The sequence below is a fragment of the Cetorhinus maximus genome, chromosome 8, assembly GCF_964194155.1.
Source record: "Cetorhinus maximus chromosome 8, sCetMax3.hap1.1, whole genome shotgun sequence".
NCBI lineage: Eukaryota > Metazoa > Chordata > Chondrichthyes > Lamniformes > Cetorhinidae > Cetorhinus > Cetorhinus maximus.
Window position 1 is genome coordinate 41,531,450 of NC_135886.1, and position 13,024 is coordinate 41,544,473.

Here is a 13,024-nt window from a genome sequence, read left to right on the forward strand (position 1 = left end):
ATGACTGGACTCATTATGTTGAGCGCCTCGCATCCTTTTTCCAACCTAAACAACATTGCGGGAGGGGAGACGAGGCGAGTGATCCTCTTATCCACATGTGGAGTAAGACCTATGGATTGATTCGAAGTTTGACAGCACCGAATGCCACGGATTCAAAAAGTTTTGATGATTGAATGAACCTTGTGAAGAGTCATTACCAGCCCAAGCCCTCGGTAACGATGCAAAGGTTCAAATGTAACTCAAGAAATAGAGCCCCAAGGGAGACAGTTGCTTGTTATGTGGTAAGTCTGAAACAGTTAACAGAATATTGCGAGTTTGGTACATCTATAAATGATATGCTTAGAGATTGTTTTGTGTGCGGTGTAAATTAAGGTACGATTCAGAAGAAATTACTGTCTAAAACAAATTTGGATTTTCAGAAGGCGCTAGAAATAACACTGGCCATAGAAAGCACAGTGAGGAAGTCAAAAGCCATACAGGGAATGCAAAATGGCACCGTCCTCCATGTTGGGCAGGGAGCCACAGCCAAAAAGGGAGCGAAAATGCACAGCTCTGATGAGAAGCGGGAAGCAACCACCGCTTGCAGGCAAATAAAAAATGACTTAGCAGTGAAAACATGGAATAATGGTAACAGAGGTGGAAGCAGATAACCTTGTAATGAATGGATGTTTAAAAAAAATCAAATGTTTTTACTGTCATCAAAACAGACACCTCATGAGACATAGCAAGGATAGAATCAGGCAGATTTCCAATCAAAAGAAAAAACCCCATGAGATCCATAACATAGAAGAGCCTGAAATAACAGATTCAGATATTTATTCCACGAAGAACAGAACCAATCTATGTAACAGTGAGGGTGAATGATAGACCCATCAGAATGGAGGTGGACACAGGAGTTTCCATTATGGTAATAGGTGAGCATACCTTCAAATAGCTGAATTATGGGGAATGTAAATTAAATTTGGAAGAAACAGATGCCAAATTGAAAACTTACACGGGAGAAGGCATCAAAATCAAAGACATAAGCAGGGTTACTGTACAGTACAGAAGTCAATCAGTAAAATTACTTTTGATGGTGGTAGCAGATGAGGGGCCAAGCCTCCTTGGATGAAACTGGCTGAAAGAAATTAAATTGGATTGGGCTGAGATCTTCCAGCTGAGAGCCAGTGGGTTCTCAGCTGGAACAGTTAGTTTTGACATGTGACACATCTCCCCATTGAGTGGGAGCAGCAACCTCCCATTGAATGGACGAAAGCTCAGAGCGGCCTACTGGATATGTATCAAGAATGCTCAACACAGTGGAAAAGGGATACTCACAGATAGAAAAAGAAGGCTCGTCAATCATCTTTGGTGTCAAGAAATTTCATCAGTATGTACATGGTTGTAATTTTACTATCATTTCGGACCACAAGCCTTTGCTAGGATGGTTCAGCGAGGACAAGGCTATACCACCCATAGCCTCATCAAGAATACAAAGATGGGCATTGATCCTGGTAGTGTATGAGTATACTTTCATCCATAGGCCTTGAAATCAGATTGCAAACGCTGATGCACTTAGTCGTTTGTCTTTGAGAGAAAACGATGAGGATGTTCCAGTTCCTCAAGAACTTGTTTTATTATTGAACTTCTAAGGATCGTCACCGGTATATGCTAGACAGATAAGACATTGGGCAAGTTGAGACCCAGTCTTATCCAAAGTATGAGTTGGTCACAAGAACAGGAGTCTGACGAAATGAAGCCGTATTTTCACAGAAGATATGAGATATCCAGCCAGGGTGGTATCGTATTGTAGGGAGTTCAAGTGATTGTTCCCCCAAAAGGATGAAAGCCTTTGTTAACTGAACTACCTAGTGCACATAGCACGCAGCTACCTATGGTGGCCTGGAATGGATGGAGAAATAAAGAGCTTAGTGAGAAGTTGTATGCAGTGTCAGCAAGTGCAAAAGTTACCTCCAACAACTCTGTTACACCCTTGGGAGTGGCCAGGAAGGCCAAGGGTGCGATTACATATTGACCTTTTATTGGAACAATATTTCTCCTTATTGTTGATGCTTACTCAAAATGGATGGACATATATGAGGCGACGTCGCCAACATCTTCTGCTACAATTGACAAGCTACGCCAAAGTTTCACCATCGATGGACTACCAGAAGTGGTCATATCAGGTAACGGCACAGCATTTACGAATGCTCAATGTTTCAACGGTTTATTAGCCTCAACGGCATCACACATGTAAAAACTTCACTGTACCACCCCTCTTCCTCGAAAGGACTGGCAGGGAGAGCGATTCAAACATTCAAAACTGGCATGAAGAAATTAACTGGACTCCATAGCGACCAAGCTAGCACGTTTTCTTTTCATTGTAGGAAAATTCCATCCCTCACACGACAACAGGTGTCACATCTGCGGAATTGTTGATGAAACGCCGTCTCAGGACGAGATTGAGTAGCACCATTTAGTAACACCAAATTTAGGTGGGGGGAAGGTCGAAAGGAGTCAGGGAAGTCAGAAAACTGGACATGACTGGCATAACCATGACAGAAAGTTTACCTGGTTATCAGGTGAAATAAGTACTGTGGCTGAACCTCTTTCTTAGCAAGTGAAAGTGGAAGATCAAGTCATACGGAGACATGTAGATCATATAAGGAGGAAAGAAACATAGGTATCAGGAAATGACTCCCCAATGTTCACGACTATGTCAACATCTCCTGTTGAAAGAACTCAACTGAGTACAGATGTGACTGAAGGATCAGCTGTACCTGCAAGAGTTGAGGAAGCAGATTTGCAGGTGCCCACCAAAGAACCTGGTGTTTGGACAACACCAGAGAAGGAAGTTGCTGACAAAGCATCTGAAGCTGTGGAGCTAAGACGTTCTACACACATAAGGAAACCCCAAGAAAGACTGAATTTGTAAATTACTTATCTGTGTAAATAATTTGATATTTTGAGAAAAATTGTAATTGTAACTGTAAAAAGTATTTCTGAGTAAAGGAGAAGGGATGTGGTAATCTGATGTGTAATATATCTTTAAGAAGAATGTTATAATGGAAGATCACATGATCTTAGTATCCAATAGCAGAGTAGTGCAGGCTACCTCAGTAGTCAGAAGGAGTAGTCTAGAGTTAGAGTCTGTAATGTAGAGACAGGCTTTGAGTTGTAAGCACACAAGTGTAACTGCTGAGTTCCTTTGTAAATAAATAGAATGTGTTCTACATAAAAACTGTCTGCTGATCTACTCTGTCTATGGTACCAACTCGGTTATCCCGAAACAAGCATGTAATGCAGATCCATTAGTCCAACTAAACTAGTGACCAGGATCCAACAGTTTATCAGACTGAGTAAATCAAATTCCACTTTTAATTAGATGGGATTTTTACGGGTGTTATGGGATGAAATTCTGCAATTCCATCAAATTTTCTCTGAAAAACCAGAAACGTTAGCTTTAATATTGAATCATTTATGAGTACCATTGTCCAAAATCACACCAAGGATAGAGGGGCACACCTAACTCACTGATATCTGAGGGTAAGATGAAATAAATAAAGAGTGGGAGGAGGACCATGTGAGTGGAATGGCCTGATTCTGTGCAGTAAATTCTATGTAATGTTTAAATAGCACGACAAACTAGTAAAGATGCATCTTCCTGCAACACAGCATTTTATGATCAATATAGGTAGAGGTATGGTTTAAACAAATCAAGACCGAATTCTGTTTTGTGGGAGGTGCCTAAGATCCACCCAGAATGGGGGTTTCCGAGGCACTGCCTATAGGCTGAATTCAGACTCAACCCCCAAACTCAACCACCCGCTATCCAGCCAGGCAGGCTTGAGCCATTCTCCTTCTATTTGCACTTGTTGGAAAGTTTCCTCTTTCCTTGGTTGTGATGCTTTCAGCTTTGTGGGTCTGGAAGATTGGAAAAGACTGTACCATGACTTTAGGATCTGCAGACCGCAACCTACAGAGAAAAGAGTCATTTGAGAGAGCAGGTGGTGCAGAGGGTTGCACAACAGGCAGCAGGAGGAGGGGGCTGCAAAGCAGACAAGATGTGGCACCAGCAGCCAACTATAAATCAGACCAGAACAGGCAGTGACACAAACTATCATCGGATTTAATCTGGCACCTCCCTCCATTTCAATCACGTTTTCACATGTATACGTATCAGTTTTAGGATGTCCACGGCTCCAACTAGGTAAAGGTAAGTAACAGGTCCATGTTTTCAATGTGTCTGGAGATTTTATTAATCCTGGCATTGACATTGATATACTGCAAGTCTCATGATGTCCATGTGCTTCAAACAAGCATGAATAGTAAATAAGATGAATAAAGCTGGGACCATGTCTGAGCCTTTGTGGACCTATCTGTATTAAACATAACAGCGTAGCGATAAATGTAGATGTTTGAAGAATCAACAGATAAATATACAAGAAATGATCAATTCTGCATCAGGCTCCATACTTTAATTTAGTAATGAGTTTCCAGCTAGTGTTATGATGACCTAACTTTGGAACTGTAAAAATAAGAGGCACACTATAGCATGACTACCGACAAGTCATTCCATGTAAGATGGTGGCTGGGATTTTCCGTGCCCACTGGCGTCGGGTGTGTTCAGTGGCGTGAGCAGACACTTTGGTGAGAAGGCCAAAAATCAGTTTCACAACATCGTGAAACCAGATTCTAATCGTCCGCTCTGCCCACCGATGGTAGGCCGCGTTTCCCGCCATCAAATATCGGGAACCTCACTGTAATACGTCTGCATATCATTATAAGCCAGCCCACCAGAATCGTTCCCCCCCCCCCCACCCCCCACCCCCCAGCCAGCTGGACCATCCGCTCACATCGGTGTGATTTCACGCCGACATGTTTCACAACAGCATATATAAGGCTTGCATTTGGCGGGCTACACTTTGAGGGCAACTCGGAGGTGAGTACACAGTAACGTTGCGGAGCGCTTTGGACTTCAATGTTGAGGTGCATTTGGGGGGCGCGGTGGCAAGGGCTGCCCTGAGGTTGAGGCGACTTGGTGAGGGGTTGGAGGGGGCTACCCTGCAGTTGAGGTGACTTGGAAGGCGGGGGGTCAAGGCCTGCACTGTGGTTGAAGGTAATGCAGAAGCACGTGCGGGGTGGAGGTGGGAGTGGGTGAGGGAAGCGGCTACGCGTTAGGGAAACCTTGTATAAAGTGACCATTCCTCTGCAGCTGAGACAGTTCAGGCGCAGCCACATTGATATGATTGGAACCGGGCCACTAGCTTCTCTGCCCACTCAAGCAATGCAGAGGCATCAAATTGCCACCAAACGCTCCAGAGCTTTCACCCCTCAGGCACAGGACTGCAAATTAATGAGTGTTTTGGTGGACTGCAGGACAGTTGGAAGACTGGGCACATGTTGTACAATCTCCTTGCTAAAGCTGGCCTTGGAACAGAGACTGGTGAAGGTGCTCACAGCCCCTTGCAATGTAATCATCCTGGTTTGGACCAGTCTCCCCCATGGTACAAGCTAACAGTGCCAGAGTGTGGGTAGAGGACATCACGGTGAGTTTCTACTGCATTCAAAAGGCACTTGAGGGACGCTTCATTGAACCTGGGGGCTGCAGTCTTACTGCCTTTCAGGGCCATGTCTTCTTAGCAGCCGTCGTGGGCTGGAGCTCTGAGAGGTGTGCATGTGGCTGGAATTTAAATATGATGGCCAGCATGATGAAGCGACGAGGCGATGGTGCGATGGGCGAATGAGAGCCAGTCTGCCATGAAAACAACCTGTTTCCCAGGAATGCATAATTAATGCAGTGGCCTTGGGATGATAATGGCATTTTACCCGGCTGCTACCGCAGTTACTGCAAATCTGGGACGATTCTGTCTGATGTCAACAAAATATTACGAATCCAGCCAGTTTCACTGCATTTAACAAAAGTTTTCACATTTGCAGGGAATGAGTGATTTAAAAATGTTTCAAACTGCAGATTGGCAACTATAAGATAGGGCCCTCTGTCTTCCCACTACATTTCCCCACAATTAATACTACTAAAATCAACAAACATTTAAAAACTGATTCACTGATTTTTTTTTTGAGAGATATATTTTAAATAGAGAAACCAAGGACAGCAGGGATACCACTAGGGTTGAATTTTTCTTTCTAAACGTGAAGTAAATCAGATAAATTAGATGATGATGAGCTTGAGATTTGTAAGCCTGAAGATAAAGGGAAGGAGAAAAGACTGAGAGAAGTCATGTTAATTCAAAAGACTTTCCCCTTATGTTTATTTCTCTCCGGGCTGAGGTTTATAATTAGCATTTTGGTCATTACAAAGAAATCATAAATTAACCGTGTGTCAATTCCCAGCATAAAGAACATTGATATTAGAATTGATAAGACGGGATGGATCAGCATAGAAATAACAAGTGATTGATAAGTTAAATTTTGGAAATTCTCCATTTCAACACTGAAGGGAAGCTAAATAAAAGATGAAATAACGGGACAATTCATCTGTGGTCCTCTCCATCTTGCACAGATTTGGGGTCTCGGTTTGCATTCAGACTTTCCCACACCATAAGTTCTTGATGGCAAAGTTATTTTGTGCAGCAAAAGCTAGGAATCCAGGAGGGGACAATCAAATCTAGTCAGCTTGTGCCCTTGGATAGCTCTCCCAGAATCTGCCACAACAGTATGAGCAGAAGGCGGCTGAAAGCAAGTCATGCCAGTCCTGACAGCTGGCGAAGTGTGATCCTATTTTTGTATTACTGCATCTATCTCTATGACATATTTATTTTTCACAAAATACAGGTATAAATTATCAGAAATGTAAGTTGCAGAGGTTGCTGATACCACTCAATGCTTTAAGAGAATACACCATAAATTAAATACAGGAATCACAGCAATAGTACAGTGTACAAATTATAACAGGTATTTGTCACGCTTCACCCAACTGACCATTATTTATGAATGAACTTGACAAAGCGCTGACAGCCCATTTCATCAAAGGAGGATATTATAACTGAGCAAGGTTCTGACTTCATCCAATGTTCATACCTGTGCACATGCAGCAGGAGACTGGCTAACATTCAGAAGAAGGAATTCCAGCCAATTATTCCCTCCCTAACCGTGGAGATGCTTAGGCTAATGGCAGCCTCAGTTAAGATTAGTTAGCGCAACACAGGCTGAGGACTGCCTGTGGTTACAATGCCAATTCTCCACGCCCCATATTTACATACATTTCATTCTTCCGAAATTCCAACCACGCTACAGGCTAAATATTCGCCAGCATTCCTGTTTGAGAGCCCTCATTATTTTCACCTTTCCCAAGTCTATATTGCAGGGACCTGGGGAAAATACAGGGGGTGGGAGATTAACTGGATTGCTCTTTGAAAGAGCTGATGCAGACTCGATGGGTCAAATAGACTCCTTCTTTGCTGTACTATTCTATGATTCTATCGTGTCATCTTCCTTCGCAGTGTAATTTTCCCAGCAGTTAGGGGTCATGGGGGAGCTCATAACTTCTTTAGCACTGATATAATAACATTGAAGACTAACAATATTTTCAGAGAAGTAACCTGGATATTCTCTGTCAGGCTAGTTCATGACTAAGATCAATTGCCTCAGCATAGATGAGGATCAATATCGCTCAGCTCCTCTTTGCCTCAACCAACTCAGCCACTGGAAAAGCTTCACCCACATTATTTACCCAACTCAGTGAGAATCCTGCAATTCTTTGCTTAAAGTATTGCAGTAGCTTTGTTTGACTGAGCTTGTCTGTCACCATGGCTGGATGAAGCAACAACAGTTATTACAAAACTTGCCTTTCAGTGAGTTTCAAGCTTCACAGGAAGGTGATGGAGATTTTATATTGCTTTCCTAGCACTATGATCTATTACGGACTTGAAAGCGAATTTGAGACATATAGAAAACAAGGTGAGTAATTAGCTCGCCTGCCTCGAGCCCACTTGCTTCATAGAAACCATTTCAGCTGTGGTTAGGTATGTGATCTGTCTCCAGATGTTGTTCACGTTAATATGTTAAGAATGTAAAAGTTGGAGAAAAACGTTCACCAGCTAGGATGCTATTGAGTTACACAGAGCAGTATATTTTTCAAACAAATGCTCAGCCAAATGGTTCCCCTGATAGCTTGTAGGTAAATGTACCACATGATGTGATCTTTGGCCAAACAGACCAGAAAGGATCCAGAATCAGTCCCTGATCTGTGCTCAATTACCTGATCTCAGCTGGGTGTAGAGGGCAGGACAACTGGTCTCAGCATCATGGGAATATTAGGGAACTGGAGGAGGCCATTCAGCCCCTTGGGCCAGCCCTGCCATTTCATTATATTATGGCTCGACTTCAATTTACCCTTATCCCTGCACGGCGGAGGAGGAAAACAAATTAGCAATGGTTCTTGCTTCTGTCTAGATATTAGTAAAAGCATTTGTGAGACGAGCTGGAAAAAACAGTTATGCTCTGCTGTCTTAGGTACCCAAGTTGGAAGGCACTGGCTAGCAGTGTCCCACAAGAATCTGTTCTGCAGCCTCAGCCATTCACTGTTTACTAATGACTTTGATAACACAATAAAGAGACGTCTATCCAAGCTTGCCAAAGACGCAAAGATTGGTGGTATAGTAAATAGTGTAGATGGTGCATAAAATTACAAAGGCTTAAGTTAATGGGCAAAACTGTGACAGATGGATTTCATTGCAGGCAAGATAAATCCAAGCTATTTTTAAATAGTGAAAAGCTAGGAACAGTAGTGGTCCAAAGAGATTTAAGGGTCCATGTACATTAAAATGTAGTAGTCAGGTCCTCACCATCCTGACTTGGAACTTTAGCACCATTCCTTTACTGTCACTGGATCAAAATCCTGGAACTCCCTAACAGCACTGTACCTACACCACAGGGACTGCAGCGGTTCAAGAAGGCAGCTCACCACCACCTTCTCAAGGTCAGTTAGGGATGGGCAATAAATGCTGGCCTAGCCAGCAACGCCCACATCCTGTAAATGAATAAAAAAAGAAAATCAAGAAGTCTAAATGATTGTTAGCCTTTGTAACCAGAGTGCTAGAATATAAAGGGAAGAAAGCTTTGCTACAGCCATACAAAGCCAGGGTTAAACCACATCTGGAGCATGGTGTATAGTTCTGGGCACCACACTTTAGAAAGGAAATATTAGCCTTGGAAGGAATGCAATGCAGATTCATCAGAATGTTACCAAGGGTTAGATTATGAGAGAGATTACATACACTAGGTCTGCATTCCTGAAAAATAGTGGGCTTAGAGTGATTTAATTGTAATTTTTAGGTTATTGGAAGAATTGATAGGGTAGAAAGAACATTTTTTTGCTGGTGGGGGTGTCTAGGACAAGGAGACATAACTTTAAAATCATAGCCAGACCAGGAGAGAAGTTAGGAAACATTTCCTCATGCAAACAGTGGCAAAGCAGTAGATGCTAGCTCTATTTATAATTTTAAGTCTGAGATTGATAAGATTTTTTTCTAGACAAGGGAATAAAGGGTATGGGGCCAAAATAAGCGGATGGAGTTAAGATATAGATGCTGACAGAGTAACTGAAGAGAAAATGATTCCAATGGTGGAAAGATCGATAACCAGGGGGCACATATTTAAGGTGAATGGCAAAAGAACCAGAGGTGACATAAAGAAAAGCTTTAATAATCAACAAGTTGTTAGGATTTGGAATTTACTGCCTGATAGAATGGCGGATGCAGATTGAATAGTAACACTCAAAAGGGCATTGGATAAACACTTGATGGAGAAAAGAATTGTAGGGATACGGGGAAAGAACGTGAGTGGGACTAACTCTTCAAAAGAGCCAGCACAGAATTGATGGGCCAAATGGCCTTCTGTGCTGCACTAATCCAACACTCTGTGATCTGGAAATGAAAACCTTACAGTAGTTTGCTGAACAAACCAAAAGGAGATGCTTATCCAAAAGTGGATGTGCGTATCAAAAAGACAACACATTGCTGTCAAAAATGACATTGATTGCAGAAAATGGGTACATGGGAGACTGAATCCAAATTAAATAACAGTCTTAAATATCAATGCCATTAAATAAAAAGTGTGGAACACTTCCATGAAGTAAATCTGAAAAACATTGCATATTGACAATGCATCCAAGTATCCAGGTATAGCAGCTTTCAAACCAACCAATGCTGAAGTAATTGGTAGCAATTTAACAGGTCAGGTTCAGAAAGAATTTTGTCAGATCACAGTACAAATTTTATGTCCCAGTTATTCACACAGCTGTGAAAGGTAGTGTCACATTAAATAGTGTCACATTAAACAACTTTGCATTACTTCATACCATCCTCCAATAAGTGAACTGTTGTGAAGTTTTAGTGGGACCCAGGGACAATGCTATGGACCTACACTCAGCAGATTGGGATCAAAATTTTTCAAGAGGTACTGCAAGAATCATTAGGGTTCTTGATAATTCACTGCTCTACAGATGGGTATGGACTACAGAGGCCATTGTTGGTCAAAGGGACATGCTTCAGAAATCCCTCGTTGAGAATGGGATGCTAGTAGAGTATATGTTCAGTGGAAAATACATAGGAAAATCTGGTGTGTGTGACAGGTCATGCAAATTTCTGATTAGGTGCAATGTCAAAGTCAGGGAGAGCCAGTTTTAGTGTCAGTGATCATATCCCAAAATACAGAAGGTAAATTTGGTTTATTTAGAGAGTTGATATACTGCCTTAGTGACATAAACTCTTGGTTTATCCCAAGGAAAGAAGAGATTGGGGGAAATCTGCTGTGGGAACAGCTAATTGCTGAACAGAAACAACAGGTTGTAGGATTGTTGCTAACACTTGTTTTCCAACCGTACAAAATCCTTCTTTCCTTTGCCTTCTTACACCCTTTTTTGTTCTACAGGTTTGCCTTCAACAGCAACAATGTTATCACAGGAAACCCAAAATTTAACTGACTCGGTGCTAGTGCTGGTAGATAAACTGGAACATTATTCCAGTGGATGGGTATTTTACTTTCTGTCCCTCACCAAAAGTACCACTGATACCAAATTCAAACACGTATTGCCAAGATCACTTAGTGTCATGTCCAAGTTAGCAATATGTTTTCATAAGTGCTGAACAATACATGCCTTCCCCTGGCAATGGGCTAGGTCCTTGATCAGATCCACCAAACTGGAAATTTCCCACTGTTGCCATCTCCACCTCACATGTTTAAGCAGATTGGTCAACAATGGAAAGTGGTGCCATGATCAAAGTGCATGACAGCAAGCAAGCAAAGACCCCCCCTGATTTTCCTGTGAACATTCTCCTTCCTCACAGCAACATGAATTAAATTGGGAGCTCAGTCAGTGGAGGCAGGTGAATGTGACCTCAAAGTCCTATTGAGGTACTGCCTCAACCATGGTACTGCCCATTGGGTGCACCATATAGCACATAATTGTCCTTCCACATTTGAATATATTTTTATTTTCCTCGTACCTAGTCTGTGCGTATCTCTTTGCTTCCTCTTCCTGGCGAGCAGTAACCTCAGCATAAAGAGCTTCCTCGAGGAGTTTCTGCATATCCTCCAGCTCACGAATCCGTTTTTTCTGACGGTCTGCCTCTGCCTCCTTCAATTCCATCTCTGCTTGCATACTGGCTCGAGCCTGAAGAGAAAACACGGTTAGCAAATGAAAATGCAAACAATGCCTGTCAGTGGCCTATAGCCTTAATTATGGCTTGACCCATCTATCCAAAGCATTGAAGTTTTGATCATTGGATTAAATAGTGGTCCGGTTTGAAATCTTGCCTGACTGATAGGATGAAAATCTTCTCTGTCTGCTAACAGTAAGGGTCCTTTGTGGACAATCTCAATCCAGTTCCAAATGGGCATCTGCTTAATAGCACAAACCCACCTCAATTTACTTCAGATAAATATAGGAGGGTTGATCAGTAAGTTCGCAGATGACACGAAAATTGGTGGGGTGGTAAATAGTGAGGAGGATAGCCTTAGATTACAGGAGAATATAGACGGGCTGGTCAGATGGGCTGGTCAGTGGCAAATGGAATTTAACCCGGATAAGTGTGAGGTGATGCACTTGGGCAGGACAAACAAGACACGGGAATACACGATGAATGGTAGGACCCTGGGAAGTACCGAGGATCAGAGGGACCTTGGTGTACATGCCCAGCGGTCCCTTAAGGTAGTGGGACAGGTAGATAAGGTGGTTAAGAAGGCATATGGGATACTTGCCTTTATTAGCCGAGGCATAGAATATAAGAGCAGGGAGGTTATGCTGGAACTGTATAAAACACTGGTTAGGCCACAGCTAGAGTATTGCGTGGAGTTCTGGAATCCGCATTATAGGAAGGGTATGATTGCACTAGAGAGTGCAGAGGAGATTTACCAGGATGCAGTGAAGCTCAACGCAAACTGGAGGAACAGCACCTCATCTTCCGACTAGGCACTTTACAGCCTTCTGGACTGAATATTGAGTTCAACAATTTTAGATCATGAACTCTCTCCTCCATCCCCACCCCCTTTCCGATTCCCCCCCCCTTTTTTTTCCAATAATTTATATAGATTTTTCTTTTCCCACCTACTTCCATTATTTTTAAATGTATTTCCATCCATTGTTTTATCTCTACCTTTTAGCCATTTTTGATTCCTTCACCCCACCCCACCCCCAATAGGGCTATCTGTACCTTGCTTGTCCTGCTTTCTACACTTAATTAGCACATTCCTCAGATAATATCACCACCTTCAACACCTCTTTGTCCTTTTGTCTGTGACACCTATCTCTGGCCCTCTATCCAGCTCTACTTGTCGTCCCCCGCCCCCCCCACCTTTAAACGAGCTTATATTTCACCTCTCTTCTATTTTTACTTAGTTCTGTTGAAGGGTCATTCGGACTCGAAATGTTTACTGTGCTCCTCTCCGCAGATGCTGCCAGACCTGCTGAGTTTTTCCAGGTCTTTTTGTTTTTGTTTTGGATTTCCAGCATCTGCAGTTTTTTGCTTTTACCAGGATGTTGCCTGGGCTGGAGAGTTTTAGTTATGAAGGGAGATTGGGGTTA

At 42.6% G+C, this 13,024-nt stretch overlaps 1 protein-coding gene across 1 annotated transcript in view; it reads right to left on the bottom strand.

Moving 5' to 3' along the window:
- The window catches only part of LOC144683575 (differentially expressed in FDCP 6 homolog), a 169,443-nt gene that overhangs the window by 18,905 nt on the left and 137,514 nt on the right, over positions 1–13,024 (bottom strand). The window contains exon 9 of the mRNA XM_078546726.1: positions 11,448–11,614. Within this exon, the coding sequence (XP_078402852.1) occupies positions 11,448–11,614 (167 nt within the window). The remainder of the gene's footprint in view (positions 1–11,447; positions 11,615–13,024) is intronic.